This window comes from Eublepharis macularius, chromosome 15 (assembly GCF_028583425.1).
Source record: "Eublepharis macularius isolate TG4126 chromosome 15, MPM_Emac_v1.0, whole genome shotgun sequence".
Classification (NCBI taxonomy): domain Eukaryota; kingdom Metazoa; phylum Chordata; class Lepidosauria; order Squamata; family Eublepharidae; genus Eublepharis; species Eublepharis macularius.
Genome location: NC_072804.1, coordinates 58,348,187 through 58,374,003, shown reverse-complemented (window position 1 = coordinate 58,374,003; position 25,817 = coordinate 58,348,187). Strand labels below are relative to the sequence as shown.

The 25,817-nt window shown below is 54.7% G+C and overlaps 2 protein-coding genes across 5 annotated transcripts; both read left to right on the top strand.

The window, feature by feature from the left end:
• The first annotated feature begins 734 nt into the window (after nucleotides 1-734).
• On the top strand, nucleotides 735-15,956 carry PLD3 (phospholipase D family member 3). Of its 2 annotated transcripts, XM_054999494.1 has the most exons (12): nucleotides 735-882; nucleotides 5,557-5,631; nucleotides 6,761-6,826; nucleotides 8,728-8,882; nucleotides 9,208-9,391; nucleotides 10,677-10,797; nucleotides 11,005-11,132; nucleotides 11,381-11,581; nucleotides 12,204-12,343; nucleotides 13,215-13,380; nucleotides 13,925-14,024; nucleotides 14,584-15,956. In XM_054999494.1, the coding sequence occupies exons 2-12, from the start codon at nucleotides 5,605-5,607 to the stop codon at nucleotides 14,781-14,783; spliced, it is 1,488 nt and encodes a 495-aa protein (XP_054855469.1). In that variant the 5' UTR covers nucleotides 735-882; nucleotides 5,557-5,604; the 3' UTR covers nucleotides 14,784-15,956. The 2 variants fall into 2 exon arrangements, with proteins under 2 accessions (XP_054855469.1, XP_054855470.1); XM_054999495.1 differs by lacking the exons at nucleotides 735-882; nucleotides 5,557-5,631 and adding an exon at nucleotides 7,486-7,719 and having other exon boundaries at nucleotides 6,763-6,826.
• A 440-nt stretch (nucleotides 15,957-16,396) lies between these two features.
• Nucleotides 16,397-24,988, top strand: C15H19orf47 (chromosome 15 C19orf47 homolog). Of its 3 annotated transcripts, XM_054999497.1 has the most exons (9): nucleotides 16,397-16,521; nucleotides 16,633-16,720; nucleotides 17,766-17,880; nucleotides 19,387-19,468; nucleotides 19,688-19,822; nucleotides 20,629-20,778; nucleotides 21,845-21,999; nucleotides 22,531-22,929; nucleotides 23,490-24,988. In XM_054999497.1, the coding sequence occupies exons 1-9, from the start codon at nucleotides 16,503-16,505 to the stop codon at nucleotides 23,505-23,507; spliced, it is 1,161 nt and encodes a 386-aa protein (XP_054855472.1). In that variant the 5' UTR covers nucleotides 16,397-16,502; the 3' UTR covers nucleotides 23,508-24,988. The 3 variants fall into 3 exon arrangements, with proteins under 3 accessions (XP_054855472.1, XP_054855471.1, XP_054855473.1); XM_054999496.1 differs by having other exon boundaries at nucleotides 16,398-16,521; nucleotides 22,531-24,988; XM_054999498.1 differs by having other exon boundaries at nucleotides 16,402-16,521; nucleotides 21,929-21,999; nucleotides 22,531-24,988.
• The last annotated feature ends 829 nt before the right edge of the window (nucleotides 24,989-25,817 follow it).

Below are 25,817 nucleotides of genomic sequence, written 5' to 3'. Positions count from 1 at the left end.
CAGCGACCCCTCAAACTCGTCCCGCCTCTCCGCGGGATCGCCCCCCCCCATACACACCGCTGACTACAATGGTTCGTTCCCAGCGGTGGAGCCCCGGAGTGGGAGGAACCACTGGTCTGGCCGGGGAGGGGGAGCTGGAGCGGAGCGCTGGAGCCGAGCCCCCAGCGCCCGTCCCTACGAACTGGGAGGGCAGGAACGGGGAAGATCGCCCTGCCCACCAGGAAGTCGATCCGGAGGAGTTGGCCATGTTCGGCAGCAAAATAGTAGAGCCCAGTAGCACCATTAAGACTAACCAGCTTATTGTAGCGTAAGCTTTCGAGAAGCTCTTCGCCACATGCATCTGACGAAGAGAGCCGTGATTCCCGAAAGCTTATGCTACAGTAAAGTTGGTTAGTCTTAAAGGAGCGACTGGACTCTTTGCTAGTTTCCCACCAGGAAGCACCGCCTCCTCGCGGCAGGGAGCGGCGCGTCTGCCTTAACCCCGCTGGGCCAGAAAGGCTCCGGCACGGCACGGCACGGCACGGCCTTTTCCGGGGTGAAGCTGGGCCCGTCACGGCCTGGGCGCTGGTCTTGGCGAGCGCCCTGATCTGGCACGGCGCTCTCCAGGGCCGCGCCCCGCGCCAGTCGCGGGCGCAGCGCCGGCCGAGCGGCGCGCCGAGGAGCCGGGCGCCGGGCCAGGCACAGCCGCGCTCCTCGAGCAGCGCCCGGACAAGACGCTTTGCACGCGCTCAGAGGCGCGGCTGCGGAGGAGGGGAGGCGAGCGCCCGCCCAGACGCCAGGCCGGCCGAGAGGCTCCTCCCGCGGCAGCCGGCCCCGCCCGCCCCGCTCCCTCCTGGGCGGCGCGTCAGGCTGCGAGCTGGAGCTGGAGCGGCGCCTTGGCAGGTACGGCCCAGCGGGCAGGGTCGCCCCGCTCCTTCGCCAGGGACCTCACCTTCGTCCGGGGCGGGCAAGGGGCCCCTCCGGGCGTCCGCAGAGCCGGCCGCTCCAAGTCCCGCGGCCTTGCGCCGCTCCCCGGCTTGGGCGCCGGAGGCCGGAGGCCTTGCCTCGTTGCAAGGGGCCGGCTCCAGGGCGCAGGGGGTTCGCCTTCGTGTGCGCCCTCCTGCGCTGCGCCCCTGACCCGCGGGCTGGGGGGAGGCGGCGCTGGCGGCGGGAAGGCTTCCCAGGCGGAGAGACCAGCGCGGTGGGGCGCGATGCCCCGCGAGGGGCGGCCTCTCCGCCTGGCCCGCCCCGGCTGGGGCCAAGCCAAGCCGCCGCCTGTCCGTGCCGGGGCGGGGGCGAAGCTTGCCTGGACCCCAAACGCCTTGAGCCGGTCTGGCGAGAGGGTGGCCGGCTGGCCCTTCGCTTCCAGAACAGGCCCTGCGGCCCCGGCAGAAGGAAGCTGTTCTGCGGAAGGAGCCGCGGGCTTTCTTGCCTGGCGCTCCCCTTCAGTCTCTTGCTTTGTTTGAAAGAATTCTCCAGCTGTAATTCACATTTCCAGGGCCCAGAACTGGCATGTTTGACGAAGGCTCTACAGAGAGCTGGATTACTTGTTTTGTTTACACCCTAGGGTCCGCAGGCCGGCTCCCATGGCAGAATGGGGGGATTCGAACCTGGGCCCCCCAGAACCTTTCCAGCATGCTAACCACTACTCCACATTGGGTCTCAGCACCAAATTTGCAGGAAACCAAACGGATGGGATTTTCCCAGCTAGCCAGAGGAAGTTAGGCTCAAGGGACCCCGGAAGGAGGACGATTCGAGCCTGATGTGGCGGGGGGGGGGAGTTGGGCGCCCGGAAGGCATGCGTTCATGGCTGCTCCTTGGACCACGCCTTGTCGCACTTCCATTTGGTATTCTGGGCTGGGGGGGGCATTGGGTCTCTCCCCAGTCACTGAAGTGAGTCTGGGCCTGGAAAGCAGCAGCAGTCCTGTTCCTGGTGGGGAGGAGACCCCAGCTGGCTGCGGCAGATGTAGGAGGTCCAGGGAATTGGTCTCCAAGAGCCTAGGAGGGCAAAGGGGACTGTGAGCGGATGCCTGTGCAGGGGTGCCGATTCTGCTTCTTGGTTGCAAAAGCTGCTTTGGGCTTCCAAGAGTAGCTTCTTTGCCTATCAACTAGCCTGGGCAGGTAATCTGGCAGGGCCAGGGCTTGGCTTTGGCTTTGGCAAGGGAATGCCAGCCAGATGAGGGCACAGGGGCTGAGTTCCCAGAGATCATGTTTGTGTCGCTGCCTGTCTTTGGGAGGATCCTTCAGGGAAACAGGTTTGTGCTCTGTGAGGGTGAAGTGCATCGCCTCTGCCTCCCACAGGCTCAGGGTTGGATCGCAAGCTGTTGGGAACCCTTTTTGTACAGGAATGGGGGTGGGTGGGCAAAAAGTGCCCACGCCTGAGAGTGCTGGCGCTGGCCTCTCCCTGCTCTGCCACCTCCCCCTGCTGGGCTCGGGGGGGGGGGGGTTGCTGCGCCGCCTTCTCTTTCCTGCGGTTCATTAAGATGCCCCAAACCCGGCTTGCAAACCACTTTCGGTCCTGCCTCCAAAGGTTGCTTCAGGGTGCCACTGCTGTCTTTGTCCCTGAACGCACACCTCCAGCCCCAACTGTGCACAGGGTGAAGTCCAAGTGCCAAGTGGCCTGGCCTAGCCTTGTGGAAGCACTCTGCTTAGACAGCACTAAGGGGCAGCACCAGCACACCGGGCCAGGTGGGCCTGGGGAGGGCTTGCCGCTCATCTGGGACTCCCATTTGAAAAAAGTGTTGGTTTGTGATTTGCCTCACCAGGAAGTGGAAAGGCAAATCAAGTGAGAATTGGGAAGTGTGCATCATACCAAAAGCTTCCCCTTGTTCTCCCGATTAAAACAGGCTCTTTGTCAAAGACGTTCCTTTGTGGGTCTGGAAGACCAAAAGGAGGCGAAGAGAGAAGGGAGGTGTTATGATCTTCACGTTCTTTAGGGTGGATTTTGCTTTAGTCTTTCCCTTCACACCCTCTGGGTAGTTAGCTGCCACCAGGAACATTAAATTCCAATATTTTTTATTTAAGTTTTCCCTTTGGTAACGTGTTTATGCGTCAGGCTCCTTTGTGGTTCTATGTGGCCCTGAGGATAGGAATGGGAGATAACAATGACTGCTACTCTGGGATATAACAAAACAAAATAAAAGTTTATTTTTTTAAGAAGCGTATTGGTTACATAAAAGTAGTTCTTAGTTCTAGTTGCTTCATCCAAACTCATTCACACAGATCTCTTGTAAGGCTTCACACACACTTAGCCTCTTTCTCTAGGCTCTATATTTCCCTCACAGAGAACTCCTCAGACAGCACACAGCCAGCCTGCTTTCTTCTGACTCTCAGTTCTTTCTCTCTCAGGCGCACACACAGTTTGCCTGCTTCGAACAGAGTGAATATACAGTCTCCCAGACACACTCAGTTCAGGCTTCCACTCGGGCTGCCTTTCCCTCCCAAATACATGGACACCCTTGTAACGAGTCAGTTCCCGTGTCTAAAACCAAGTTTCAACTTGCCAAGAGAAAGATGGATCTCTCTCCGGGGAAGCAGAAAGCAGTTAGTCTTTAGACCTGTCAAACAGATAAGTTCTTTGAACCAGCTGTTTATCAGTACATTTATTTATATAGGGTTCAATATTGCTTTGCAACTCCTTACCAAACACACAGACACCAATCTAGAGTTTATTTCACTTTATTGAAAATACACCCTAGTTTTTTAATGAAGCAAGCAATCAAAATATAAATGGCTATTAATATGAATCCTATGACAACAGAACATAGAAAGGCAATAAGAAATAAGTTCACTAACATTTCTCAATAAATCCTAAGTTTAACATTGCTCAAAGTTTCTATGAAATACATAGGTAGAAATAGTTTCTCACCTAGATTCTCTCAAGAGATTTCTTCCATCAGTACCCTGCTTATTCTTTCTGTGTTTGCAATTATATACCTAATCATATGTAAATATTTAGGGTCTATTCACATGATAGCACAAACAAATATTGATTGGTTTGACACTTCACTGAATATTCATAATTTCATAGTACAGCCTTCCAATTAGTTAAAAAATTATGTCATAATCTAAACTTCACAACAAAACTACAAATCTCCAACAAGTGTCAGGAAAAGTTAAGTTGGACGATCACCATTGGTTGAATCTCTGATAGAGGAACATCAATCTCAGTAGAGTCCACTATTTTAATTAATTGTCAAAGGATGAAAGCACACCTGTTGAATTACCTTATACATAGAAAAAATACACTGAAAGTTCATGTAAAGTTTAAAAGTTCATCTAGAGAGTATAGAAGCTAGGCCTAGTATTGTTCAGTATTGATTATTGGCATATGATCTTAATCTATATTGGCATAACACCCTCAGGCTGCCCACAGCTCGCCTCTCTGGCCCTGACTGAACCTTTTCCTCTCCCTCAGTAACTGAAAACTGCCTTCACTCCGCCCACTCTCTGTCATCCACCAATCATATCACTCACTCATCTCTCTCTTTCACCCCCCCCCACTCTTCACCTATCTCACCAAACATTTAAAGACACATGCACCCATTTCTTGGAATCATTACAGGAGGTAACAGACTGCCTCTCCCGTCACTGGTGACCTCTAGGGAAGCAGCTTCTGCACACATCCGCTCACTTGGACAGGAGTGGGCCAGGAGTGGGGAAGCTGCCCGGAGAGCTTGTGGTTTTCAAGCTTGTGATTTCAAGAAGCAAACAGGGGAGGGGGAGCCTCCTGGCCCCTCGAAAGCTGCCCTGCAAGTCCCCTCGTGACTCAAAAGAGGAGGGAGCCGGGCCCACTTGCCGGCCCTGGGAGGGCCCGGGGAGCAGGGAGGCCGACCCTTCCTGCCAGAGGCTGTTTCCCTGACTCGGGAGGCGGCGCATGTGGCACCAACCACACAGCTTGCGAAGCACTTGCAGGGTGCGGTGGGGGGGATGCCTCTGGACGCGATGCCCACAACTGCAGCACTGCTGCTGCTGCTGGAAGCCCCGTGGGAAGAGGCCCTCAAAGGGCGCCTCCTGGCTTGGGCTAGATCTGCCTTCTGGAGGCTGGGTGAGGTTTCTCAGGATGGAAGGATCAGGTCCAGTTGATCAGTCCTGTTGTCCCTTCTGGGTTGGAAGCCAGCGGCCAAGAGGGCCCTTCTTTCCCTTGCCTCAGCTGGCTGGCTGGCATCAGACAGGAGAAGAGGGACCTCCCAGGAGAACAGCCGTGGGACTCGCAGGACGTGGGAATTTAAATTCCTGGTGGGAAGCTTTGTTCTGTTTCCATGCTGAGTTCTGGTCTCTGAAGCAGCCCCCCCCCCCCCGGCAACGCAGGCACATCCCTCACTAGCCGGCTCCCTCAGATGTGGGTGGCTTCCTGGCGTTGGCTGGGGTGTGACCACCCTCCCTCCCTCCCCCCCTCCCCCCCCCTCAAGAGGTCCAAACCCAGGATCCCTTGCAATAGGGCCGGAGCATGGTGCAGAGCTGCCCTTTGAGGGGCATTTGGGCCACGGGTGTTTATTTCTCTCATGCTGTTTGCAAACCCTGGCAGGCCAGTGAGAAAGGAGCAGAGACTCACCTGCCACTTCTTGACCTTCACAGCTTCTCTGGTGGGGTTTCCTGCTTCTTTGGCCCCAACCCTCAGTATAAATGAAGCCCTATGTAACATGCCAGCAGGTAAGCTCATATTTATGTATTTACTTCATTTGTAGAGGATTACAAAATATTAAAAAATTGATCAGACAACATAAGGCATCCAATAAACAATGCAGTAGGTTTGGCATTACAGAACTGGGGAAAATGCAAACAGTGACAACTCAAGCCATAACACAGGAAGTGAGTTCCAAAGGTAGGAGGCAAGGCTGTAAAAACGAGGATACAGGCAAGAAGCATCGCCACGGACTGTAGATCAGATATCTAACTCCAAACTGGGTTATAGAGCATATGATCAACAGATCCCCAAAATGATGCTCGGGGCGGATAGGGGAGGTTTCTTTACAGACCTGAAGCAAGTCCCAGGTTTGAGAAAAAGCTGAAACTTTCCTCTCCCCAAAAAACACGTGGGGAATTAAAACTCCCCCAAATGGTAGAAACAATGACTGTGTAGCTTAAAGAAAAGAATGCCCACTGAACTCTCAGTGGCCATTTTGGAGGTTGTTAAGCACCCACAACAATATTGCAGAGACCTCCAAGCTTTGTTCCTGTAATGCAAAGCCACGACAAGAGAAGCAGCCCTGGGAAAGGTTCCATCTCCCCCTACAGTCATTTCCCCAGCTGGAGGAGGAGTTACTGGGGGTAGGCCCAGCAGCAACGAAGGATGGAGTTGTACACGCTGTCTGAATGGGTCCACCCCTTCCAGCTGAGGGGCATGTGGACAGTGCCTGAGGATCCCTCCTGGAGTGGCACTGGGAGTGCCTCTGGTCCTCCCTCTCTCCCAGTGTCACACTCGGGTCAGAGTCCATGCAGTACAGCACTTTCAGTGTAATCCCTGGACACAACTGGCAGCCTTTACTGCAGATCATGTGCCAGCAATGCTCTGGGATCCAGGTGGGCCTCCTGGGCCCCATTTAGAGTGGCTGAGTGGGAGACGGTTGGATCTACTCCTGGGGCCTGCTTGCATCTCTCTCCCACGTTTTCCCGGGGGGACTTCCCAGTGCCTTGTGCCCCCTGTCAATTAATTTATTATTTCTCCGTTGTTCATGCACCATAAATCCCTGAGGTCACACTAAGTTGAGCCAGGGACTCTTGTTCCTTCCTTTCCCCATCTGACTGGCCCTCCTTTGAATTTCTCCCTCCTTTCTTCCAGCTGAAGATCCTCCATAGCCCCAAGGAGCTGCGCCCTGCTGAGCTGCCCGGCCCGGCCCCACCTCAGGTTGGTTTCCTTCATAGTCCCTTCTGGCTGCAGAGCAGGGCGAAAGAGTCCTTTTCTGCCTTGCTGCTGTTTAGGAATCTTCTCCTACTTTGTTTGAAAATCTGCAGCCCCCCCCCTTTTAACTAGAGTCCCCAAACTTGGAGGAATCCTCTTTCATTTTTAAAGATCCTGGAAGGCTATGCCCTGTTGCAAATTTCACTGGTAGGGCTGTGAATGAGCACTCTGCTAGTTCAACTCCCACCACTGCCAAGAGGGCTGTTCAGAGCAGGCAGCCTCGGGTCAGCCACTCCTCTCAGCCCACCTCCCCAGCTGTATTGGGGGAGATAATAATAACACTGACTTTGTTCCCCGCTCTGAGTGGGGCACTAATCTGTCTAGAGGAATGGTATGTAAGTGCAGTTGTTGTTGTTAAAAAAATTAAAATGTTACATTTGATGAAATGGATTGCTGGATCACAGTTCAGCATCCTCTTTCTTGGGCCAGCCGTATGTTCCAGGAAATCCACCAGCAGAAATGGGGGGGGGGGTGATGACCATCCTCCCTGGCTGTTACCCGGCCCCCAGCTGCTGTTCAGTAGCATACCACCCCTGAATGTGGAGGCTTTCGTTGGCCATCCTGGCCTAACAGCCCTTGAAAAGATTTTTCTCCTCCGTGAATAGGTCTCAGCAGTCCATTTAAGGCCACCTGAACTCACGCACCTAGCAGCACACCCTGGGTCGAAGAAGCTCTTTGTTCTGCCTGTCGAGAATCTGCTGCCCATTAACTGCACTGTGTGGCTCCCAAGTTCTAATTTTATGTGATAGTAGAAGAGACATTGACCAGTCGCTATACAAGTAGACTTGCATCATGGGAACGCTTACAAGTGGGAACACTTCAGCCTTCAGGGACAGCCAGTGAGTGGCTTAAAACGTGCTGTTTTTCAGCAGTAGAATTTCAGGGGATTCCAGTATTCCTCCCCCTGAGATCACACGATTGGGAAGTTCAATCGTTCCTTCGACTAGAGGGGAGGGGCCACCTTCGCCTCCGCCTCCCTGTGCACCACATGTGCTCCCCTTTGTGTGTATCCTTAGACACGTATGGACTCTCTACCTTGGGTTGGAACACCTACCCAGAACCACAACCAATTTGGAGGGGTTAAGCTCAGTGTTAGGGGGAACCGTCTGCCTGTTTCCACAGCCTGGCTGGCTTGGAAAACTGACACACTAGCCGGGACCTGCCCTTAGACGTCCTCCTCCTCCTCGTCTCTCTCCTGGCTGCTTCTGCGCTGGGACCCCCATTTCCCTTCCGCATGTCAAATTGCAAGTTGGTCACCGCCACCTTCCCTCTTGTGCTGCGTATGTTCATTCGTCTTTGCGCCCTCCTGTCCAAAGGGGAACCGCCCTTTGACTGCACATCGGAAGGGCCTTCTTGAGCCCCACAAAGCACCCAGCAGGCCCTCGGGGTGGCCAAAGCAGCAGCAGGCGGGTTGACTGGCCAACCCTTGAAGCCAGCGGTGAAGCCAGGAAAAGGGGGCGGGGGGGGGAGGTGCTTGTAGCCGGGGACGCTTCATCAGGCATAAGCCCTTCAGCGAGGCCATGTCTTCCTGGTGGGACAGCATTTTGCAATCTGAATAATGACAATAAAAAGCATTTAAGGAAAAAACACCCTCCACAAAGAGCTCTTGGAAAAGGAAACCAGGGCTGTTCTTGGGGATCTCACCATCTCAAATGGATCCCAACTGGAGAAGAAAGTGGTAGGGAGAGGATCCCAGGGCTGTTCAGGGCAAGAGGGAGCCCCGCACAGCTCCACTGGCCCTCTTGCTGATGCAGCAGCTCATGCTGGGAGACCGGCGAGTGCCTGAGGGTTGGAGCTCTGTGTAGGAAGCGTGGCCAGCTCTGCCTCTCTTTCCCTCTGTCTCCCAGGACTTCCGCTGCATCTTGGTGATGGCCGTTCTGGGAACCATGCTGGCGGCGGCCCTCCTGATCCACACCTTCCTCCTTCCCTTCCACCAGTCGGTCTGGGCAGGAAACCTGACTGTGGCCTCATTCGTGGACAACGCCTGCAGTGACCCCTGCAGGTGAGGGCTGGCCTTCCCCTGGGCTCGGGGAGTGCTGCTCAGGCACTCTCGGGAGAATAACTCCGGTGCCGATGGGTGGGCATCCAGGTTCAGTCCTGACCACAGAAGCGTGCCAGTGAAGCAGGAGCATGGCGTCCCCCGCTAGATACGTTCAGCCTTGACAGCCCGGAGCCCCGAGGGTTTGTGGCGCTGGACATGAGTGTGGTGGAGACTCGGGGGCTCAGGCAGTGGGGCCTTTGAGGGCCAAGCTCCGTGCACTGGTGTGGCAGAGTCCCCCATCATACCAGCGCCATCCACCCCATTCAGAGGCCCTCCCTCCCTTTAGGATCGTGCTGGTGGAAAGCATCCCTGAGGGGCTGACGTATGAGGACAACAGCACTGCCAGTCCTTCCACCTTTGAGGCCTGGGGGAAGCTTCTTGCTGACGCCAGAAGCACCGTGGACATTGCTGCTTTCTATTGGAGCCTCAGAAATGAAGACACGCATACCCAGGATCCGTCGGCCAGTCAGGTAAATGGGCAGAAAAAACCTCTTCTCCCGGGGTGATGGGCTTGGCTGCTGTGCTGGAAGAGCTCCGGGATTGCTCACCCAGTGGGAAGCCTTACAGAGGACGCTCTTCTACTCTCTTCTCGGCCCCCGAAACAACATCTGTTTGTGAAGAGTGGTGTGTGTGGCAGAAGCAGCTTTCTGTCCTGAGAGCCCAGGATTAACTGTGGTGCGCTCAGAACCATGAGAGGGCGGACCCCCTTGCAAGCAAGCATGTCGATGCACAGACCCAGAATGCCGGTCCGCCTCGGCGTCTGTGTGTGTGTGTGTGTGGGGGGGGCCCTTTGAGGGAACGTGGGACATCCATTGGTTTCGGGCTTGGACAGCAGAGACTTTTGATAGAATCCAGAAGCCGTGTCACCGTTGTTATACAGTGTTTGCCAAACTGTGACAATCCATAAATTACACTCGGCATTTCCTAGAAGTTCTGGTCCTTCGGCGATGTTAACAACTAGAAGTGGCTTTCGTTGGGCAAAGCACCAATTTTATTTGGATTAAAGAAAAAAATAAAGAGGTGGTGGTCAGGGTCACAAAACACAGCATTTGTGTGTGGTTTTGCTGATAATGATGGCCCTCCAGCCGAGGGCTGACGTGGCCCCTCCTGGAGCACTACTCCCCCACAAGTAGCAGCCAGTCTAGTTCGGCTGGGGCTGCCCTGCCAGCCTGAAAGATAACGGGGGGCAGGGGAGGAGACCTCCAAACCACTGTGTGGTCACACAGCGTGTGAGACTTCCGTTCCAAAGACTTTGAGAGTCTTTGGGAGCTTCAGTCCACACAAGGTCCTCTTTTTTCAAGTTAAAAGCAACGGCCCTGGCAGTCCTCGAGCAGGGAAGCATCAGGCCGGGTCCAGGCCAACGGCTGCCCCAAGCCAGCAGCCCCACAGCACATGCCACCCCCAGGCAGGCCTTACAGCTTGTCTGGGGCAGCAGAATATCTCCCTGTGCTTCCACCAGCTGGGCACCAGGCAAGACCCAAAGGAGCTGCAGAATGCCTCTGGGGCCTGCCTTGGGCCCTGCCGGCTGGGGCCTGGACCTGGGGCGTGATGCCAAATATCAGCCGTTCTCTGTGGCCACCTCCTGCAGTGCCAGCTGGAAGCGCACTCTGCCCCAGTGGCATGCTGGTGCCCTGGCTTTGTTTTGGCACCCAAGCTGATTGCTGGGGCAAGTCCGTGGACTGCAGCAGAGGCAGCCATGTGAGGAGGCAGTGCTTCTTCCCCCTCTCGGGGATCTCTGCCTTGTTTTAAAACCAGGGGGAAGAAATCCTAGCAGGGCTGCTGAAGCTGTCCGAGAGAGGCATCGCCACACGGATTGCTGTCAACCCTCCTTCCTCCAGGCTGCCCAGCAGTGACCTCCAGGCACTGGAGGAAAGTGGTGAGTGCCAGGAAGGGGCCTTTGGGGGCAGCCCTCTGGGAAGGGCCACAGCTCTGGCCTCTTTTGCCGTCTCCACAGGGAGATGTGCACATGCCTAGCAAGGTGCTCTGCCTGCAAAGGTGCTGCTGCTTCTGCTGAAAAAAGGCTGACTTGGAGAGTGACAACCAGTGGTCACAGCTAAAGGGCTTTTCCTCTGAATCCCTCCAGGAGCCCAGATTCGCCAAGTAGATCTGCCCAGGCTGACCACCGGAGTTCTGCACACCAAATTCTGGATTGTGGACCAGACTCACATTTACCTGGGGAGTGCAAACATGGACTGGCGAGCCCTCACCCAGGTGGCATGTCCTTTCTGAGGGGACCTTGCACGCGAGGGGCTGAGCAAAGGGGCGGTGGGTGGGTGGGTGGAGAGGAAGGCACCAGTGAAGCAGCTCCACGTGGGCTGAGAATTGTGGCCCTTCCTCCTAGAAGGGGCCCTGGCCATGCCTCTCAGCCTATGGGGTGCAACTCCTTGAGTGGCAGCATGCACCCGCAATCTTCCCGAGAAGCTGGCACCAGCGAGGCCTTCTGCTTGGACTGCCTGCAGGTGAAGGAGCTGGGCGTGGCTGTCTACAACTGCAGCTGCCTGGCCCGGGACTTGGGGAAGATGTTTGAGGCGTACTGGGCCCTGGGGCTGCCTAATGCCAGCATCCCGTCTCCCTGGCCGGCCAACTATTCCACCACCTACAACAAAGAGACGCCCCTAGGCCTGAAGCTGAACGGCACCGCTGCTGGGGTGTATCTTTCGGTGAGTTGGCAGGTGCCAGTTTGGTGTAGTGGTTAAGAGCACGGGACTCTAATCTGGAGAGCTGGGTTTGATTCCCCACTCCTCCACAAAGCCAGCTGGGTGACCTTGGGCGAGTCACAGTTCTCTTGAGCTCTCTTAGCCCCACCCACCTCACAGGGTGATTGTTGTGGGGTAATAATAACACTTTGTAAACTGCTCTGAGTGGGCATTAAGTTGTCCTGAAGGGCGGTATATAAATCGAATGTTATTATTATTATGTTATTATTATTATCTCTGGCCATTACAATATTAAATTCCATTAGGAGGCCCAGGATGGCGGTCCAGATCCAAGGGAGCCTCTGAAGCTTGTCCTGGACAGGCGTTGCATAAAGAGGGAACTCTGATATACTCTTCAGAAATAAAGATGGCCAGTCTGAGACCCCGTTTCTCCAGGATCTACCCTCTGCAGTAGTGCAGCCTGGGATCCTGTAGACAGAAATGAGGAGTGGGGTGGGACAGGCACCCCCTTGCTGTGCTACCAGGCCCAGGCACAGCTGCCCCCCAGACCCCATTACTTCAGCCAGTGTGTCCATACGACCGACTGTGCCCCTCCGTGGGTCTCTTTCCTCTGTGCTGCCTCCAGAGTTCTCCTCCAGCCCTGTGTGCCACGGGGCGGACCAAAGACCTCCAGGCTGTGCTGAGTGTCATCGACGGGGCCCAAAAGTTTGTCTGCGTGGCTGTGATGAGTTACTTGCCCACCATGGAGTTCTCGCACCCCAGGAGGTAACCAGTGGGTGGCAAGCAGTGGGCCAGATCCCAGGTTCCTGCCCCTTTGGGTCTGCTTGCCTCCTGCATTCGGACCCCGTCCCTGCCCCCACCCCTTTCCCTCCGGCAGCAAAACAGGAATGTACGGGCTGCCTATTGTCCAGCAGGCAGCCAGGGGTTTCTGGGGAAGGTTGAGGAGGGCGTGATGCTCCTCCCCAGCATCTGGCCGTCAGCTACACTGCCCTTGCCTCAGGGGTCTCCATCTTGCTCTCTTGGTTAATGTAGCCGTCAACCAACTTGGCTCCCAGGAAAAGGGGGGTCCAGCACGTAAGATGGAGTACTCCCCCTGCTCCCTTCACCTAGGATTTTTTCAGTGTTAACTAGTGACTAGGAAGGTAGGCAGCATGGTATAGCCCAGTCTCGTCAGATCTCAGAAGCTAAACAGGGTCGGCGCTTGGATGGGACACCACCAAGGAAGACTCTGCAGAGGAAGGCCATGGCAGCCCACCTCTGCTCCTCATAGGCACTGCAAGCCCCTTATTGGGGTTGCCGTATGCCAGTTCCAGCTGGATGGCACATGCGGGCATAACTGATGACTGGGCTCTGTAAAGTCAAAGGGATTGCTTTTGCCTTGGGCCCTGAGCCTGCAAATTAGATTTTGTCTTGTGGAGGCATTGCTTATGGGGCAGCCCCAAAGCTCAGCTTCAGTATAAGGAAACAGGCCAAAAGTGTCAATTGGGTAAAAGGCCACCTACTCTCCTCCCGTCGAGAGCCACTTCTACCCCCAAACATTCCCTCTGCCCAACTGCTGAAGCCCAGGCTGGGGTGGGGCAAGGGGTGCTATGCTTGGAGGCAATGAGGGGGGGCTACTGGCTTGTCTCCCTCTCAGATTCTGGCCAGTGATTGATGACCATCTGCGGAAGGTGGCTTATGAGCAGAGAGTCCACGTTCGCCTCCTGATGGGCTGCTGGAAGCATTCAAAGGCAATCATGTTTCCATTCCTGCGGTCCCTGGCAGCCATGCAAGACAATCGAACCCACTGCAACATAGAAGTGGTGAGGGCCAGTTGCGTTCTTGTGTTTCTCTGCACTGGGAAAAGGCTGGGCCAGTTGTCTAAGAGGCCTCGCTGTCATCTCAATGCCAGCCCAGGGAGCCCAGGTGCTCAAACGATGGCAAGGCTCAGGGTGGGGAGAGACATGGCTCTCCTCCCTAGCCTCCTGCGCTGCAATCCCCCTCGTTTATCGAAACAGGAGGATCAAGACCCTCAGCACCCTGCCATTGGCTCCCTTGGCTTTCAGAATACCTGAGAAACCTTTTATAGGAACAACTGTATTCTGGGCCGTGTGTGGTAGTTGTGTGGTTAAAAGGGACAGCTGCGTATGCTGCCTTGAGCTCCTTGGAGGAAATGGGGGGGGGGGGCAGGTACAAATGCCCTAAATACTTCCTAAAGGCTGCCTGCAGCTTCTTCGCCTTCTCCTCAACAGGGGGAAGGAGAGCCCTAGGAAGCTGCCCACATGTTCCTTTCAGCCTCCTCAGCAGGCTGCACCTCTTTCAGCTCTGCCTCCTCAGTGCGTCTCTTCCTTGCATTTCCTCTTCCAGAGGCTCTTTGTGGTCCCAGCAAATGAAACGCAAGCAAAGATCCCCTATGCCCGGGTCAACCATAACAAGTACATGGTGTCGGACCAAGTAGCCTATATTGGTGAGTAGCTGCAGAGCCCAGCAGCCAGGGCAGGGGAGCAGAGCTGTGATAGGACAGAAGGGGCAGGAGGAGCTCAAACGAATGCCGGAAGGCCCAGGACCCCGAAGCAGCATCGGAACAGAGAGGACTGCTGCTAGAGCTGGATTGCCCAGGATGCTGGTTCTGCTTCAGATGATGATGATAATATTTGATTTATATACCGCCCTTCAGGACAACTTAATGCCCACTCAGAGCAGTTTACAAAGTATGTTGTTATTATCCATACAACAAACACTCTGTGAGGTGGGTGGGGCTGAGAGAGCTCTGAGAGAGCTGTGACTAGCCCAAGGTCACCCAGCTGGCTTCAAGTGGAGGAGTGGGGAATCAAACCCGGCTCTCCAGATTAGAGTCCTGTGCTCTTAACCGCTACACCAAACTGGCTCTCAAGTATTTGAGAGTGAACAGCCATTTCATACGTTTCTGGTTCCACTTGAGTGAGCAGGGCGAGGCCTTCTCCTCTGGTTGTCGTGGCCTCTCTGCGACTGCATCCTCAGGCCCTTACTTCCCTCCTTCCTAACAGGCACATCCAACTGGTCTGGGGACTACTTCCTCCACACTGCCGGGTCAGCTTTGGTGGTCAATCAGAGCCAGGTGGAAGCCGGGGTCCAGCCTACCGTTCGTGATCAGCTGCAGGCTGTGTTTGAGCGGGACTGGAACTCACGCTACAGCCGGGAATTGAGCTTTCTGGGCCAGTGGGAGGATCTCTGTGGGACCCATTAGCCTAAGAGGTGGGCACCCAGACAAACTGGATACTGGCTCCTGAGGAAGGCTAGGTTAACCTCCCCTCCCACATTCCCAAAGGAACGGCTGGCCTTCCTCAGGACTGACAACAGGACTCCTGCTCTGATGGGAGCAAACCAGGCTGCGCTGGAGCCTCTTTGGAGCAAAATGTCAAGTGAAGGGTGCAGCGAACCAGCCTCTTCCTCGTCCTCCTCTGTACCCCGGTAGAAATGTCATGCTGTTGAAAAGCAGAGAACTCAGTCAGCTGAGCAGTGCGGGAGGAAGGCCTCATCCCTTGCGGGCCAATAGAGAGGGGAACACATTCCTCCCAAAGGACTTTTTTCAGGACAGCAGCCCAAAGTCTAATCTGCTCTTGCATCAAACTTGGCAAAATGTATTTTTCAGGGAGGGGGAGGGAGGGGCTCTCTGTCCCTTTCTGTGTACACGTAGAGAACGGGTGGAGAGAGGAATAGAGGGCAACATGTTGGATGTGGCTCCAGGCCCAAAGATTGCAGCACCAACAGAACTCCCCCCTGGGGCCCATGGCCATCCCTCCTTTCCTCCCATCCACAAAAAGTTTTACCAAAATATAAATAACTGCCCAGTTAGGGGAGGGGGGATTAAATCTGTGTGAAGACAAAGTTGGGGGGGGGGGACACACACAACACATCTACCTAGCCGAGTGCCACAAAGGCAGGCTGAGATCAGGCTGCAGTGGGTCAACACGGGAGAGCATCTCAGTCCAGGTGGCTTTTAGATGCCAAGCCCCCCCCCCCCCGCCCCATTTCCAGGCCCCCAACAAAGTGCTGGTTTGGATCTTTAATGCTGTCAAAGCACCCACCCGTTCTCTGAGACCATCTGAGGAAATGCCGGGATGGACGCCGGCGTGTTCAGCGGCACAGCGCCGAAGGGTGCCTTCCTTCTCCATGGACTTTGGCATTGTTCCCCAAGGAGCTGTGGCCCACCCACTCCGTGCAGCCCTTCCAGTGAGAGTTGAAGAGCTTTTTAAATGTCTGGAGCCATTTTAATTGGAACTTTCCCCCGGTTTCAAGGCCTTTGTTTTGTTTCGAGTTTTACTGTAAAAACTACATCGGGACTGTTTGTTACGGCCATGAGTTGCCGGGCCCTGTTTTCTGCCGAACGTTTTCTCAAATAAATCGGTTCATTGGCGGCCTCCCGCAGAGTTCATTGGGACGCAAAGCAGGGCCGCGGCGGCGGGTCTCCGTCCCTCCCTCCCAGGCCCGGCCCACGGTGTCCCCGCTCCCGGCTCAGGCTGGGGCTTCCCGGGCTCCAGGCCGCGCCCCCGCCGGGCCTCGATTCCGGCCGGGGGTTAAGGAGGCGCCCGGGGCCCTCGGGCTGGACGGCTGCCCTCTCCCCGGGGGGCCCTCGCGGCCGGTCCGAGAGCTTCGCCAAGGCCTCCTGCGGGCCCCGCCACAGACGCCGCGGCGTGATGCACCCAGAGGCCGGCCGAGGCGCTGCGGGACTCCCGGCCAGGGGGGCCCGGAGCCTGGGCGGGAAAGGCCGGCCATAGAGAGCCGCCTGCAGAGCGGCCCTTCCTCTGCGGCCCGAGAGCGGCCGGGACGCCGGAGGTCTCCAGGAGGGGCGCCGGAAGCGAGCGCGCGGGGAAAACGCGTCACTTCCGGCGCGGCGGCTGGGGTCGGGGGCGGCGGAGCGCGCGTGTGCGAGGGACCCCCCCCCCCCCGCCGGACAGGCCCCGCCATGGCCTCCGTCACGATGGGTGAGTGGGGGGGGGCGGCCGGGGGGCGGCCGGGAGGGGAGGGGGGCGCTGCCGGGGGGCTCCGGGCTGAGCGCGGCCCTCCGTCCGGCCTTGCCTTGCTTTGCCTTGCAGCCACCTCGGAGTGGATCCAGTTCTTCAAGGAGGCCGGCATCCCGCCCGGGCCCGCCGTCAACTACGCCGTCATGTTCGTGGACAACAGGTCAGGCGCGGCCCGCGCGGGGGGGGGGGGAGGCGGGAGGGCCGGGCCGGGCCGAGGAGGGAGGGCTCCGGCGGAAGCCGCACGGACGCCCCGGGGACGGTGCCCCGCAGGGGCGAGCCTGGCTGGGAAGCGCCCGCCCGCCGCGCCGCGCCAGGGGAGGCGAGCAGGGCTCTCCTGAGGGGGGAGCTTGAGGCAAAGCCAGGGCCGGAGGCGGACACAGACAGCCGTTCTGTGGCGGGGGGGGGGGGGCGTCAGGCCGAGGCCCCGCGGGTGTCCCCCTCCTCCCCCCCCCGCCCCAAGGACCACCGCTTCTTCTGGGACTGCCCTCGGCCGTGCGCTACGCCCACACGTATGCCTATATACGGACTCCCGACTGGTTCTTTAAATAGCCTGCGGATAAGTTGCCTGGGCTGTTTTAAGATTGTGACCGATTTTAAAGCTCTGTGAATAATTTATTGTATTTTATGGATGTTGTGAGCCGCCTGGAGCCCATTGGTGGGGAAGGCCGGGTGTAAATCAAATCAAATAAATAAATGAAAATAAATAAGTACGCCCTTACAGAGACTGAATGTATATTTAAAGCCACCCATTTAATCTTCAAGTTGGAAGTGGTCTCTTTTTAGATGGTGCCGGGTGCAGACGTTTACCTTCTTGCAAAAACACATTACCTCTTTTGTAGTGAATGTAATTTAAACAAAAGCTGACTTGAAGGCAGTGCTAAGGTTTAGGCCTCCTGGGTGAATGTTTGGAGCATCTTTTGAAAGGACTTTAGGAGAAAGTGCTTAAAGTCAAAACCCCAGTTGGCCTTCAATGCTGTAGGGGCACCTAGTCCTTGGAAGAGCTCTTCCTAGGGACAACTCTTGTAAAAACACGTGAGGGGACCCGTTGCCTTGTTGTGGGAGGCTGCTCATTTCCCAGGTCTGGCAACTACTTTCTCTGCCAGCGCCGTGGCCTTTTCTGGGTGCTCCAAGAGCCACCTGACGGGTATTCGATACTCCAAGCACTTGTGCAAGGGGTTTAACGCAGTGGCTGGTGTCTTCTGCAGGATCCAGAAGAGCATGCTGATGGACTTGAACAAGGAGATCCTGAACGAGCTGGGAGTCACGGTGGTTGGGGATATCATCGCAATCCTCAAGCATGCCAAAGTAGTTTACAGGCAGGTGGGTCTCCTGAATGGTGGAAGCAGCTTTCTGGGGAAAATGTCCTGCCTATCATGCTTGAAATAAAAATTGTACAGTGTGGGTATACTAGCAAATACCTAACTTTCTTGGCAAGATCCTTAGGCATATATGAGGTGAAGGGGTTGGTCTAATATAATATACTGCTCAACAAAAACAAATTAGTGCCCCACTCAGAGCAGCAGGCAAGTGCTGTTGCTACCCCCCCACCACCCCAAATACAGCTGGGGCTGAAAGGAGTAGCTGTAAGGAACAGTTCTCTATCAGCCCTTTTAAAACGCCAAGGCCTTTTTACTTCAGGCTGTGAGTTCAGGTTGATCCTAGATTAGGCTTATTTTTGAAATGTTTTTTCCTCTCTGTGCCTGTTAATTAAATACAGCTGTGGGCTCTCTTGCTTAGGAGTTGGCTTTTGAGAAGCCTGATACCTGGAGCTGAGGCTAATTGTAATCAGCACTCCTTTTAGCATTATATGCCGGCAATTCTATTTAAAGATTAGAATTTTGATTGGTTCTTGGGGGTTGAAGAGGGCTGCTACTTCCTTCTTTTGGCAAGAGGGGGGAGCTTTTGAAGGATAGAGGAACTCCTTTACCTGGCAAGAAAGACCTGTTTTTTTCCCTACCTGTCTCTCAGTTGGAAACTCTGGGATGGATTGGCAAGAATGGACTTTTGATGGAACTTTGATGAGAGCTGTTAATTTGGAATTGATTCAGTGGGTAATAGAGAGGTAGTTTGTAGTATTTTAAGTCAGTTAGGTTTTAGTTTGAGCAGTAAAGCCTTCTTTGTTTTGGGCCTTGCCAGAACGTTGATGAAAGGCAATTACTGCTATTGCATACTCTCTGATGCTGTTTTCTAATAAACTAATTATTGTATGTTTACTCAGTTTTTTGAGTTACTTGCCCAATGTGTGCACGCACTCAACGTGGACATAAGGGCCAGGTGGCTTCGTATGATATGGACTAGGTACTCCCGGAGGTCTTGAGCTGGCTGGTTTCAGCAGTCAAGGGCTGGAATGGGGGCTTATAGCTCTATACCCAAGGCCAGCTGTTGAGCTCTTGGCAGTATCTAGCTTAAGGGAGGAGCCTAGTAAATAAAGCCTTCATGACTTTCCCTGCTTGTCCAGGCTCATAAGGGTATTGGGAATGTTTTGGACTGAATGACCCAAGAGATGTCTTCCAGCCATGTGATTCTTGGTTCTCTTTGCTGGTCCAGAAATGGAAGTGGTCTGAAGGACATTTGTAGGATGTGGAGTTTTGCTCTGATAAAGGAGCAGCCTGCACTCTGGGTTTCACCCCTAGGTAATTTCTTGGGACTGACTGGCTGCAGTCTTGCTGCTGTAGTATTCGGAAGCTTATTGCAGGCGTAGTCCAGCTTGGAGGAGCCCCACAGTGCAGGGCTATTTCAGATGAGTTTGAGCCTGGTGCTTTTATGGAAATAGAATGACCGGAACCAGGGGCATGACCACTGCATTCTGGTCTTTTCCACTTCTAGGAGATGTGCAAGGCAGCCACAGAATCTGTCGCCTCCAGCCAAACCACAGCACAGTCTGAACTCCGCCGGAATGCCACTAGTGGTAAGAGTGAGTGCTGCAAACATTTGTGCTGCTGGGACCTCTGCATGTAGTGGGGGGCGGGGGCAAGGCAACAGCTGCTGCAAGTCCACACTGCAGGGCAGTGGGCCAGATCCTCTTTTGCATGCTCTTTACTCCATTCTGAGGGATGGTATGGGCCTGGTGGCAGTTGTAGCTGAAAGAAGGTCCTCGACCCAGCCCTCCTCCATGTTGTCCCTGCAGCTGCCAGCAGGATGATTGCAAACAGCCTCAGCCGGGACTCGCCACCTTCCACTCCGGTTCGAAGACCAGACAGCAATGCTTCAAAGATCTCCATCACAGTGTCCAACAAACTGGCAGTGAAGAATGTCAAAGCAGGTGCCCGGGGTGGGGGGTGGGGGATGCGTCTCTTCACCCTCCACTGTGCCAGCTTGGTCCTCTGGCATTGCCCCAGAGCAGAGCCTTGATGTGTGCTGATGCAGGAATTTTATTAGAGGGAGCAGATCAGATATTGCCACTTCTCTCCTGCCCCAGCCAGTCTTGAGTCACCCTTGAACTCCTGCTCAACCTCAAGTGTTCTGCCTTTAAAATGGGGATGCAAGAAGAAAACTTGCATGGCAGAAGGAGCATTGCGAAGTCGAGAATTGTGCAGTACCTTGTGTAGACTGAGGGACAGAGAAGTTCCTTGCAATGGCATTGAGGGAAAAGGTGTGTTCGAGAATGCTGAGAGAGAAAATGTTTCTGTGGGCCGGACAAAAGGTGTCCAGTTGTTCTCTTTGACCTTCCTCAGAATTATAAGAGCCAAGGAAGATGCTCCGGTCCACATGTTTGGAGGCTTCATAGAAATCTGGCGAAACGAAACTCAGTCCTTTCGAAGATCTGGGGAGCACAGAGCTCTCTGTTTCCCTCGAGTGGTTAAATCCGTGTGTGTGTGTGTGTGTGTGTGTGTGTGTTCCTGAGTCAGGCACCGTGAGGGTGATGGGCTGGAGTTGAGAGGCCAGCCCTTCCCCATTCTCAGCAGGTCGCTCTGACGTCATAAAATGCTTACTGCTGGGCTGCCTCATCGGACAAAGGCAGGTCCCACAACCCTGGACGTTGCCTGCCCTTCTGCCCACGTCAGCAGGCTAGTGGCAAAGCCCTTTCTGGGTAGGAGCTTGTGCCAGGCTGAACTTCTTCTCGCCTAGCTCTGGGCAGCGCAGGAGATGAGACTCCCACCACAGCCCCAGTGAAGCGCCGCCGGGTCACAGCCGAGATGGAAGGGAAGTACGTTGTCCACATGCCCAAGGGCACCACACCCAAGACCAAGAAGATCCTGGAGCAGCAGGCGGCCAGAGGTATCTGGGCCCCATTTCACTGCGCTGGCTGTCTCTGGCTTGCTGCCCAGATTGCTGTCCAGTCGCCTTTCGAAAGGAAAGTTTAGGGAATGGGGCCAGGCAGTGGAAATAGTTTATGGGGAACCTGCAGAAGAAATTGGGAGATGTTGCTGTGCATAATAGCTCCTAAAATATAAAACGGCAGGTCTCTGCCCAAAGGCCTTCTGCTCTAAAATGTGACAAGGTGCACACAGCAAAAATATGCTTTTGTTAGGTGCGTATTCTTAGGCTCTGGTGCCAGCTGGGGAGGAGGATAAAGGCCTTCTGCCATAGGGTTAGGGTTAGGTTTCAAGGAAGCATGATTGATGGTCTTGGGAAGCATTTCCAGGTATGAAGAACAGCAAACCTTCACAGGTGGGAAGAGCTGTGACTCGTTGGTAGAGCACCTGTTTAGCATGTGGAAGGTTTCAGGCTTGATCCTCGCTTTTCTACTTTAAAGGGTCAGGTGATATGAAAGACCTCACATCTAAGACCCTGGAGAAGTACTGCCAGTTTGAGGAGACACGACTGACCTGACACCGCCTAAAACAGCTTCAGATGGCTATGCTGGGATATATAAAGTACACCCAGAGAGACGAGAGAAGCGTGGATGGGAGGGATGCAGTCATGGATGGCAAGGCGAAGCAGATGTGCTGAACAAGAAGCCCATGCAGGGAGTGATAGAGGGGTGTGGCCAAGTGAGCACAAGATCACACCGGAAGTTGCCGTGGAGCCTTGGGGAGTCTCAAGGTCAGTCCTGTCTCCTCTGGCTGTTGGTGGCCTACCAGGGTCTCAGATAGTGGTCTTCCATATCATCTACACATCCTTTTACCGGAGGTGTCAGGGATTCAACTTGGGACCTTTTGCATGGCAAGCAGAGACGCTACCTGTGAGCCATCGCCCCTCCCCGAATGTGTACGTGGGGGTGAGATTAACAGCGGAGGAGCAGAGAAGAGAGCGGCTGAAGTCCAGGCAAAGTGTTTGGAGCGTGAGCCAGAGTTTTCATCATGGAAGCATAGAGTCTTGAAACATGTTGTCTCCTTCACAGCTTTCCCGTCACTCTTGTGTGGTGTGTTCTGTTGTTCAAAGTTAGCTCTCTCAACCTCACCCTGTGCCCCGTGTCTGGTTTCAGGTTTACAGAGAACCTCTGTGTTCGACCGACTAGGTGCAGAAACCAATGCTGACACCACCACAGGAAACAAGGTGTGAAGGGTTAAGGTTTGGGTTGTCCCTTATTTTTGGCTTGCTCCCATGGTCCAACCAGGGGCCCTCGAACAGAGCGTTTCTACACATAGTGAGCCAGAGGCCTCCGGCTCACTATGAGCTCTGGGTTCATGGAGTGCCTGTATCCAAGGTCCCCCCAGCGTTTCCCCGGAGGAAGGGCTGGTGGCCTTCTGCTGTCCACAGAGGAGGAGGCTGCTCCTGCTCAAGCCCTTCTCTGGACTGGCTGGTGGTCTCTGCCTGCCCCTTCTTCCTGTCCGGACCACAGCAGAGACCCCGTTGGTCCCACATCCTGTCTCCCGCAGCCCTGGACGCCAATCTGCCTCTCTTCCTCCATGCTTCCATTTTGCCAGCTGTGCTGGCAGAGTGTCTGTGGCCCCACCTGTCCCCTCCCTCTCCTGCAGCCATGGCAAGGTCTCCTTCATGGTTCCAGTGCTCCTAGTTGTGTGACTGTCCTCCACACCAGCCACATCTCAGAAACCCCCCCACCCACCCCCCTTCTTGCCTTGGCAGCCTACGGGAGTGTTCAGCCGGCTGGGGGATATGCAGGAGGCAGAAGAGGACAAAGCGGCCGAGAGCGAGGAGGACGACTGCTCTGCCCTGCAGTACGCCGGGGTACTGAAGAAACCCTTCAGGCCTTCCACACCCAAGGAGTGCGCCAAGGCTGGGGTGGCCATCAAGGCCAAAGCCACCAGCTCTGAAGCCCAGCAGCTGGGGAGCAAAAACCCCGTCAAACCCTCGGCTCCCAGCAAGGGAAAGGTGCTGGAGCCTCCCTCCCGAGGACGTGTGGCCAAGAGGCTGAGCAAACGGCCCCTGCCCGAAGAAGCCCAGGACAGCAGCGTCACTAGCTCCAGGAGCAGGCCTGAATCGGACCTGCAAGTCACCATCCAGAGGACTTTGGGCAGTGCCAAGGTAAGCAGCACCTCGGAAGGCCACAGCGCCCAGATGGACAACACGGGGACAGTCAGCGTCTTTAAACGGCTGGGCAGAAAGACAGTGTGACCGTTTTGGCTGCTGGTGCCTTTTGGGGTACGCGCCTCTGCTTTTTCTTCACAAGCATGCGTGTGGGGCCCTGCTTGGAGGAGACAACTTGAATTTGATGTTTATAAGTCCTCCTCTCCAATTAACACAAATGGTTTCTGGCACTATTTCTGGGCTAGTTAGTCTTTGTGCTTCTGTGAAGCTCCTGGTCAGTCTTCCAGCTGCTCTGCTCCTGGGTGGGTGGGTGAGTGGGGGACCTCAACCCCCCGTGTGCAGAGTTGAGTCTCTTGTGTATCTGAATGGGCACCGCTCAGTAGTGTGCACACTTGAGCTCTGACCTGGGCATCAAGCTAAACGTGACTTGGGCAGGGATGAGGACAGGAGGGTCCGGGCATGGGAGCTCCCATCTAGGTCCTGCCAGGCCTTTGTGGCAGCGGTAGACTGCACTGAACACACCTTTCTCTGTGTCTGTTGTTTCCCTTCCTCTGCAGGTCCTTGCTCTTTCCTAGGATGTAGAGGTGTCTCAAAGGGCTCCAGGTGCACTGGGCTTGCGAGATGCTGTAGCTTCCTCTTCCTCTTCCTCTTGCCCTTCCTTCCTCCTTTCCCCTGAACTTTCATCTCTTGCGTCCTGGTACATTTGTATTCCAGGAAGGGCAACTGAACACGTACCAGAAATTCTTCTTGCTGGATACAGCCAGCAGAGCCCCAGTTCCAAAACAGTCCTACTTTGGTTTTTTGTTCCAGAAACACGGGCGCCTTTATGCCAGAGAGAAATATTGGAAACATTTTATGCGCCCTTTTTTGGTATTGGTCAGAATTGTTTGCTGGGCTGATTCTGCCTTTCCAGCCCAGATTCCACATACAAGCCCTTCTGTGTTGTCAGGGAAAGGGGCGAGGTCTCCCCCCCCCCTCAAGTCGCTTGAGTGTCTAGCTGAGGAGGTGCCCCTCCGCAATCCAACTAGTGGCACCGAGATCTGAGATGCTAGTAGTTGCCTTGGAGACCCTTGACCTTTTCTGTGCTGTAGAACACCAGATAGTTAGCGGCACATGAGGGAGAAGCCAAGGGTTGCAGTATTGTGATGGAGCCTGCTCTGGCTTGGGCTGCTTGATTCTTCCCCAGTCACCAAATATCTGTTAAGCAGGGTTTTTAGACTACTTCATTGAGAGTGAAGAGTGGTCAGTGCAGTGACCTTTTTGCAAGCGCCTTGCCGTGCAAATGCATCTGCCCAGGGGGAACTTGGCGGTCAGAATGGAGTGTAGTCCACGGGCAACCAAATGGGAACTGCTCCAAGGGTCCTTCTAGGCCCCTGTTCGTCTACCAGGTAATTGTAGCCAAAGATGGAAGGGTAGGAGGAAGAAACGTGCTCATTCCCTGCCTTGATCTGAAAAATGGGGTTGTGCCCGTCTCTGGAGGGAGGGGGCTCAAGCCCACTTGTTTGTGGTCATGCTGTTACCAGCCTGTATCGAAAGTCCATGGCTGGCTAGCTGGGAGTCCCCCAGAGATAAGAGGAAAGAGAGAAGATTGCTGCAGCTTTCATCTTAGGTCTATCCCAAGTCTTCTTTGACCAGCTCTCCGCATCCCATCATAATTCCCAGGACTGGCTTCAGATCGGTTCCTAAACAAGGGATACGCCCTGCCTGTGGTGCCTTTATGATTGTTTCATTTCCAACTTTGGGGCATTTACTGCAGAGGAGGAAATTTTGCTTTTCTGTTTTACTTCAAAAATGAAAGGACATTATTTAACTTCTAATATTTTAATGAGTTTAACTGAGAACCTTTTTGGAACAGTAACATGACTGTTAATGGTGTGTGTGTGTATTTTAAAAAGACTGTAAATGCAAGTGGATGTGATTTGGATTTTGGTAGCTGGCGAGGGGCTGGAGATGTGCAGCTCTGTGGTCTGAGTTGGCCTGTCCCCCTCTTGCCTGTTGGGAGGTGTGAGTGGCCTTGCAATAAAGTGTGTCACTGCGGGCCTCGTCTGAGACTGGATATCAGCTGAAGCATCCCTCTTCTGTTCCTTGCTCTCGCGTGGCTCGGGTTGGGGACAGCACTGCACCTTCTTGGCTCTCCCACTGGAATGGTGTCTCTGACTTACTACCTGCCACTGTGGTATCTTCTTTCCTTCGTGGTCTTAAATCTGATTTTGCAAGAAGGTCAATCTAGCTGTATTTCCAAGGATGGAGCACCGCCATCAAAGGAAGATCAGCGACTAGGGAGCTGGCCAGCGAGTGTGAGGAGGCACCGCATGAGGCCCTGGAGGCAAGTTACAGCCAGCGTTTGAGGGCCAAAATGGGACTGTAGAATTTTTAAAAGATAGATATTGAATCAGGTTGGTGGTGTGTGTAGAGGTACCTCATCAAATAATTTTGCAGTAAACTGAGCAGTCATGGCGTAAGAGTACAGGTTCTGTTATGGATTAAAAATTGGTTGAATAACAGGAATAATACGAGAGGGGAAAGTAAGTAAAGTAGTTCCATGGGGGGGATGATATTAAGAGGAGTGCCATTCAGTCTGTTTAGAAACCGTTTTGAAGTGGTGGAGGGAGGGGACCGCTGCAGTGTCCCAGTCTGCAGAAACCAGATTATTCACAGGGATGAAAACCAGTTCAGATGGTAAAGAGCTCCTCCAGCATCTTTCCAAATGGGAGGGCGGGGGGGGGGGATTAGAGCCAGTCTGGTGTCAGGGTTAGTGACAGAGGAGGATATGTGGGGCTCAGGCCTGATGCCTTGCTGCGCCTCAGAAGCTTGCTGGGTGCCTTTGGACCAAGCAGACGCTCAGCCTAGGCTGCCTCGCAGGGCTGTTGTGAGGATAAAACGGA

Excerpts from the sequence above, each read along its gene's own strand:
- PLD3 (XM_054999494.1), top strand. The coding sequence starts at position 5,605 with ATGAAGCCCTATGTAACATGCCAGCAG. Across the intron at positions 6,827-8,727 it reads CCGGCCCGGCCCCACCTCAG|GACTTCCGCTGCATCTTGGT; the intron begins GTTGGTTTCCTT and ends TCTGTCTCCCAG. Across the intron at positions 8,883-9,207 it reads GCCTGCAGTGACCCCTGCAG|GATCGTGCTGGTGGAAAGCA; the intron begins GTGAGGGCTGGC and ends CCCTCCCTTTAG.
- C15H19orf47 (XM_054999496.1), top strand. Across the intron at positions 17,881-19,386 it reads CCAAAGTAGTTTACAGGCAG|GAGATGTGCAAGGCAGCCAC; the intron begins GTGGGTCTCCTG and ends TTCCACTTCTAG. Across the intron at positions 19,823-20,628 it reads AGTGAAGAATGTCAAAGCAG|CTCTGGGCAGCGCAGGAGAT; the intron begins GTGCCCGGGGTG and ends CTTCTCGCCTAG.